This window comes from Numida meleagris, chromosome Z (genome assembly GCF_002078875.1).
Source record: "Numida meleagris isolate 19003 breed g44 Domestic line chromosome Z, NumMel1.0, whole genome shotgun sequence".
Classification (NCBI taxonomy): Eukaryota; Metazoa; Chordata; class Aves; order Galliformes; family Numididae; genus Numida; species Numida meleagris.
In genome coordinates, this window is record NC_034438.1 from 65872422 (window position 1) to 65880307 (window position 7886).

The 7886-nt window shown below is 44.7% G+C and overlaps 1 protein-coding gene across 1 annotated transcript; it reads right to left on the reverse strand.

Annotated features, from left to right (window-relative positions):
• GNG10 (G protein subunit gamma 10) lies at positions 399-6258 on the reverse strand. Its single transcript, XM_021379609.1, has 3 exons — positions 6084-6258; positions 2950-3081; positions 399-1303 (listed from the first exon to the last, which is right to left on the reverse strand). Exons 1-2 carry the CDS (start codon positions 6162-6164, stop codon positions 2956-2958), a joined length of 207 nt encoding a protein of 68 aa, XP_021235284.1. The 5' UTR covers positions 6165-6258; the 3' UTR covers positions 399-1303; positions 2950-2955.

Genomic DNA, 7886 nt, shown 5'->3' on the forward strand with positions numbered 1-7886 from the left:
ACTTAGAAGTACAATTTATTTTGGCAGTATTATTACTGTCATTTCAATGTCTCCCAGCGGGGCAGCAAGTGTGAAAATCTTTTGTTAAAACTGAACTGTTTGGAGGACATTCACTGTACCATTTCAGTTAGCATTAATGAAAATTACATACTCCGATCATTGAAGGCCCCACTGCAGACTTAAAATCATGAAGTGGACCTAATAATTTAGTTACTGTTTAGCATAAATATATATATAAAACTATATACTAGATCTTTCTAATAAGGTATTTTCTAAAATTCCAACAGTAACCTTATCCTTCCAAAAAAACCAAATAGCTTGAAGTCTCCCCTCCCACTGCAAAATCTATATACACAAATGAATTTGCTCTCCTATACAATTAAATAATGACATCAAAACCAGAAGGGAAAGGAATTTTATTTCCAAACTTTTCGAAGATTAATACAAACAATAGAAAGTAAACAAAATGAAAAACCTAGTAAAAAAAGTCGTCCTTGTAAAAGTGTTCTATAGAAAAGTGAAGGCAAGTGACCAAGCGTATTTTATTTGTGGAACTTGGTAATTTTGTGCACCTCAAACCCTGAAAGTCACGCATGCAACCGACCTTGGATGCTTATGTGTTTTTAGAGTGAGTTTGGTTACATTTTAAACATTTAAACATGAGATTCCACCAAGGCAGTATGTTTACGAATACAAATTATGAGAAGCATTAAACAGTTTAGGACTTTTATAAGTAAAGTGCCTTGCGAAACAAGACTGTGCTACACACGGTGTCAAGCAGTTTCTAATAGGTGTCATTTGTGGACTTAGAAACACTTGAAAAAAAAAAAAAGTATTGCTGGTTTCAGGTCTTGCTATTTAAAGAAAAGTTCCTTCTGAGAACATTTCTCATAAGACTATCAGCATTTGCTTTTATGTTTTAACAGTTCACTTTTCAGATGTTCTGTTTTGGAAAATACAAATAGTTTTTACCATCACTCCAGTCTAACAACCTACCAAGTTAGAAATAGGTAATCTGGTAAAAATAATCATGTTTTTGTTTTCTAAAATGTAAAATTCTCAAGTAGTATTTGTACAGATAGCAAAGTGTAGTAAGAATGGTGACTTTTACAAAAAGAATGCTACTTACATTAAAAAAACTATAAAAACATTAGTAAAACGGAGTGAGGTATGAATGCACTAGAATGAACAGAAAAATATCCAAGTTTTAGCCACACGGAAGTAAGGGCACAGAGACACTTTTCTTGAGGAAAAGGCCATAGTTAGTCACGTCATGCTTCAAGGCATCTCCTGATGACCTTCCCTGTTAAAGGAAAAACAGTTTATTAAATGCTTTCTTCCTAATTGACACATTTCTCACATAAGTTATAGCACAAAAAGCTCCTCTGAACAAAGAAAATCTGAACAGCCGCTTTTCTCTGTTGGATGTTGACATCCTTGAATATTGCGAAATTTCTATACTGGCTTTTTCAATTTTGCTCTCTTTTTTGCTCTCATATCCTAAGGTAACAAAACTAGTAACTAGAAAAATATTGCCAAAAAAAATGATATCTTGATCCCAGCTACACATGTCTAAAACTATCATAAATCAACCATCAAATTCTAGCTTGGGAAAGTACTTCATATCCTGCCTTGATGATGCAATCAAAATTGAACTCTAGAAATAACACCCCCCCAAAAAAAGCTGCTTTAATAACAGAAAAACATGTAAACGTGTGCAACAGTCACTATCAACTTTATTTGATGCAAGGAGAATTAAGGGATAGCATCTAAATTAAGAAAGTCTTCTGCTTATGCTTTCTTCCATCCCAGTTTTCCCACAAGAACATTTCATGCTTAGTTGCGTTCTCTCTTCCTGTTCCATTCTGTTTTATCATTCCTACATAGGAACAATCTGCTATAATGAGGCAAAAAGCGACTGTAAGCTCAGGAACCCCAGCAGTGAGAAGGGGAGGATTCTACAAATATTCTGCATTCTAGTTTAAATTCTGCTGTTACAGAAAACAATTCCATTTCACTTTGATAGTAATCTCAAGTAAATAAGATAATTCAGCGTTTCTTTCCCTCCCCATGGCTTTCAAAGTTCTTTAGTAGGACTGATTTTTATTTTACAGAAGAATAGCTCCTTCTGATTACCCTACTGCCACATTTGTTCATCTGCAGAAGAAATAAGGTTTCCCAACAAAAGTCATGGTGTGATTCTGCCCAAGTCTACTAGCACACATGGTGTTTCTTCCTCCTGTGATCATTGACATCCCTGTGACAAACTGGAGAGACACGAGTGGCAAGTGCAGAATTGGAAAACAAAGGTTTGCATGTGCTGGATGGTCACCTGAAGCTGTTGCAGAGGTACAAGCAAAGCAGAGCACTAAGGCAGACAGAGTTCTGGTAGCACACTATCTTCTAGCCCTGAGCTAAATGCTGTTACAAAGAACATGCTTAGAGACTGTCCCAGCTCTGCTTTGCTTCCAAGCATTTTGATACTGCATCAACTATAACAAGAGAAAAACCCTAAGGAGACAGATACAGCCAAGTGAACTGCAGTAGGATGTTGAAGACAAAATGTATTTTTAACAAGACTCTTGCCTAAGCTCTGATCTTGTCCAAGACACATGCAAGTACCACAGTTTTATCTCACTTCCTCAAGCTAGGTACATGACTGTTTTTGTTTCTGGCTTCGTCAATTACACATGGGAAGTTTTTATTATTTTGGATGCTGATAAATGAGCCCAGAGCTGCTCAAATGCAAAAATAAACAGAAACCTGTAAAAAGGAGGCATAGTTCAGTTGCCATGCCTAAAAGAAGCAGAAAACAGTTTCTAGAGCCAGCAGGAAAGTGGCAAACAACTTGCTATGAATTCAAAATTCAAGCAGCTATCACAGTGCCCCTTTGTCACTGCTAGAGCTTTCAAATGAGAGCTGTGGTGGTGGTATCTGTGATTTTGTTACCTGACTTCAGAGCAGAGTGCAGGATCTGGGCTCGCGGAAGGGATTGCTGCCTGCAGGAACCCCAACCAGCAAGGCATCTTTGCAGGCATTTTGCATACAGTATTGCTGGAGCTCTGCAGCTGCCTGGGAGACCTGAGTAAAGAAAAAGGAAAAACAAATCTAGAGAGGAAACTAATTCATTCACAAGCATCTATTGGGCATTTCCTCTTAAAGAAACACTATCAAACAGTTGGGGAGAAGCCAAGTCAGTTCTTGAATTCTAAAACAGTAAGTAAATCAGCACAGTACACATCTGCAGAGCTCTGATGAGACACATGTCCTGCTACAATGGTGATGAGCCAGAGCTGCATACAGGGTTGAGGTATGAGCGCCATGGAACTCATCCTCACTGAAAGAGACAAGGCTGTGACCATAACATTTCCTGTTCTGTTGTACAGTTTTGTGTTTGAACTCTTATATTCTCAGATAATTTACGAAAAGGACTTTTACTTCCAAACTGTTCAGCAACACAAAGCTTAATAAGGAAAGAAAGCAAGAGGACAAGGATGGAAAGCCTTTGGTCCAAGTTGTTACCTTCCCCTGGCAGTGAAATCACATCCACCCTCTGGCCCCAGAGAGGACAGTCCAGACGTGCAGAACAAGCCCAGGAACCCAAAGGCAAGATGGTTATCGTGTGTCTGTATTTTTGAAGGGAAATGTTGAGGAATTCCCAGTTTCTGAGACTTATGCATTGATAACAGCTGCAGGGAAGTGCCGACGCTCATGCTGTCTGCCATATTTAGGTGAAAGGAAATCCTGAGCATATTGTTGGAATACTAGTTCCCTTCTGACCCCACCTCCACCACAGAACTTCTGACATACTCCTTTTTCTTCTATACAGGGTTGCAGTGTTGACAGAGGAGGGATGAGCCAGAATGACCATCCACGCTTCCCAGCCTCTGGAGTGAAGGAGCTGCCCTGAAGGCCTGGTGGCCTTTTCATTTTGGGCCACTCAATCTGACAACACCTGGAAGTGCACCAGTAAATCTGGCCTGGTGGGAGCTCTTGTTTGCTGTTTTGCTGCTGCCCCGTTCCCTGCCTGCCAGCTCTCCTTCAGAATGCTCATCCTGGTAACTGCCTATTCTCCAGCAGATGTTAGCACTGCAGGGAATTGTTGAGAGAAGCATTTTCCCACAGTCTGCCAGATCCTCTTGGGAGGAGCACAGGGAGGAACATCCACAGCAAGGATTCCCTGCTGCTCAGCAGGCTTTGCCACTTGCCCCTCTCTTGGGAACAACCTCTTTATGGATGCTGCAAAGGAAGATGCAGCCTCCACCCCGCCTAGCCCTGCTGGTCCCCTGGAATATTATTGTCCTTGCCTCAATCACAACGCTGACGCTTGAGCCCTCAGAACACTGAGTTCCAGGACAGATCTTCCCACTCGTTGCCCTGCACAAGCCCCCAGAGCACTCCACTCCTCCAGCTCATATGGACAGCACAGGGATTTCTGCTGCACTTCGTCGCAGCACAAACATGCTCTGAGCAGCAGCCTCCTGCGTGCAAGACGCGTGGGGGTACTTCTTTCCTTCATGGTTTCCTCTTTCTGAAAATATTGTTCCTGTCAACTTTTTTAGCTGTCAGGGTAAACAAAATCACCACTGGAACTTGTAGTGTGGGATGTATTTTTAAAACTCCTTTCATATTCAGCTTCCTCCTGAAAACACATTGTGTATTCAAAGTAGCCAAAACAATGTTTTCTCCTATCCCACCATCATCTAAAGCTGATCCATGCAGTTTTTGCCAGCCAGATGTATCCCTTGCTGTTTTTACACTGCGTATCAAGAAGCCTAGATGACATGTTTTTATCATGCATCACTGGGTTTGTTGCTGTGAAAAGACACAAAGAGGTTCCTGGAAGAACAGACCTGGAAAGAGATTGCAGTGCACGATGCTGGGAGAAAGAGGAGACCAAAGCCTCATTAAGGCCCAGCCTCCATAGCCTCCCAAACTCATAATAACCACGCAACCTTGCTAAGTCCAGCTGAGCATCTGTTACCTTCACAAAGCAATCCTAGGTAAACAACAAACTGTATCTGCTATAGGCACCCAAACAAGGGAGGGGGATAATATACCTCGAAATGAGCCATAACAGAGAGACGTAGGCTACTGCAGGTGGTCTAAAGCGACGGTGGTGTTGAGTCAGTCATTTCTCTGTGGGACAACAACCCCTTGTCACAGAGCATTTCTGTTCTGCACCGCGACATTTCTCACAGATTCCCACACACCGCCATGAGGAGCTGCGGTCACTTTCAGTGCACCAAACAGCTGCCAGCTCACTGGTCACTAATGACGTTTAGTAGCGTTAATAAATCAGTCAAGGTGATGTTCAGCACTCCCTGTGGTGCTATGGACACTTTGAATTTTCAGCAGCCCAGGGCAGGAGCAGTGAGAAAAGGCATCCAAAATCATCTGTAAGTCCGTAAACTTAGCCCAGTGCTATGGAAGCCAGTGTCTGCAGCTGGCCAGAGAAAAACAGAGAATGCACGGAGGCGGTGAGGGCAGAGGGAAGTACAGGATGCAGATTAATTTGACCTTTCTCGCTTTGTACCTCTGATGGATTTTGTGTGTGAAAAGGAGCCGTTTCCCTGAAGAACTTGTGGACCCTGCACCTGCTGGGAACCAAGGCGGGACTGCACGGCTGCATTTGGATTGCCAGTAGGAAAAAAGAAAACGAAAAAGAGAGAAGAAGAACAGATGACAGGGTTGCCTCGCTGGCCTGTCTTTGTCTGCAAATATGCAGAAGGAGAAGGTTCATGCATGCGTAGAAAATCGCCTGCGTCCCCGAGCTGTCAGCTGGTACGGAAACACCCCGCGCCGGGCTGCGGGGCGCGGCTCCAGAGGAGCGTGTCCGTCGGAGCAGAACTAACGCGGGGCTGCTCCATTATTCATCACGGCCTCCCGCCGGGGAGCGGCGCTTACCCCGCGGGTCCGGGAGGGGCGGCGGCCCCGGCCATGGTCTCGGAGCCCCCGCAGCCCGGGCACCCTTCGAACCCGGGGCTGAGAGCTCGCCCCGCACCGCCACCCGCGCCCGGTCCCGCCGAGAAGCGAAGCGGGGCAGCTCCGGTTCCCCTGTGCCCCCGGGCAGCCCGGCTCACCTTGATCCTCTCCACGGCGGCCTCCAGCTTCAGCTGCTCCACCAGGCGCTGCATGGTGCTCAGGCTGCCGGCCGACGACATGACGCGGACAGGCAGGAACGGGACGGCGCGGATCGCCTCGGCACGGCACGGCACGGCTCTGCCCGCACCACGGGAGCCGCCCGGGGGAGGGGCCGCGGCCGCTCCGCCCCCAGAAGCGGTCCTCGGATGATGATCTCCACCTTCCATGCGTGACTTCGGCTTTTTTTCTTCAAGATGCCGTTATGCCGGTCTCTTCTTCCTAGGAACCGATAGGAGGACACACGGGAACGGCACGAAGCTGCACTGGGGAGGTTCAGACTGGACATAAGGAAGCATTTCTTCACCAGGAGGGCAGTCAAGCACGGGAGCAGGCTTCCAGGAGAGGTGGTTGCTGCCCCATAGCTGTCTGTGGCCAAAGGGAGAATGCTCTCAGTAACGTACTTTAACTTTTGGTCAGCCCCGAAGTGCTCCAGCAGTTGGACTTGATGGTCTTTGAAGGTCCCTTCCAAATGAACTATTCCGTTCCATTCCATTCTATTCCATCCCATTCCATTCTGTTCTGTTCCCTTGTTAGCCGCACACTTTCACACGAAAGCCTCACCACTACGCAGTATGGTCAGTTCCTGTTCATGTAGGCAGTTCTCTCCAAAGTCCACTCACACTGGATTCACCAGGTATGTTAACACAACTCTCAGTGCTATCATTGCATTTTTCTCAGCATGTATATGATAGTGCTCTGTGGACTCAATTTCAAGATAAAATAAGGCCTAACATATATGACCAAGATGCATATATTTGGAACTGAAATAAGACTTTAGGCTATAAATGATTAGTGACCTCAGCTAACAAGTGTCACTGCAAGGTGAGAGCTCTGTGACAGACTCTTGTTTCTTCTAGCCTCCATCACAGAGATGTAACTCTGGGCATAGTCCAGCAAATTATGCCCGCAACCCATGGGCATATGCCTCTGCCTAGGTATTTTCAATGGGCTCATGTGTAGAGAAAACTATAAGTTCAGAATCAACACTGCACAATGGCTCTGTTCCACCTGTAGCAGAACACCTGCTGATTTTCCCTTCTGCACTTGATATTGGGCTATTGTTTTACAAAGACAAGGCGCTATTGCTGCTGAAAGACACAGTTCTGTCCTCCCTGGGAATGGCCAGCCATTGCACCTATTAATTGCTACAGAGTCAGTTTGGAAAATTAATCTTGGTCAGAACTAACCTAAAAAGGAGGAAGACAGATGTGTGGTTTGGGTCTTGCCTGCTTATTTGTGCGACCCATCTTTTCACACAAACACTTTTCTAAGGTACAAAAGGAGGAAACTAGCGCGAGAGCAGCTGAGCTGTCAGCTCTTTGCCCGTGAAACTGTGTCAACATAGAGGTACTCTTGCTGGCTTCTTTTGTAGAGGTAACTGCCTTACCTTGTTGGGTAAGCAACACTGTTTCACTCATTTGTACTCATTTTTGCTTTGTCTTTGCCACAGAAACTGCAATTTTTTTCTTCTCCACTCTTGCAGGAGGCTGAATGCGTTTTGGTGGAAAAAGAAGTAACAAATCCAAGCTGTGAAGGTGTCCTGCAGACATCTTCGCGGTGTCCCTGGAACATCACTACAAGGCCTGTAAGATTACTTCCAGAAAATAAGCACAACTTATTCTGGATATTTTCTTTATCAAGCTTTAGATTTGATTTGACCATTAAATACAAAGTGAATTAAGCTTACAGCAGCACTATATGGCAGCAGAGATTAAGGACAAATCTACTAACTTCTGAATTTT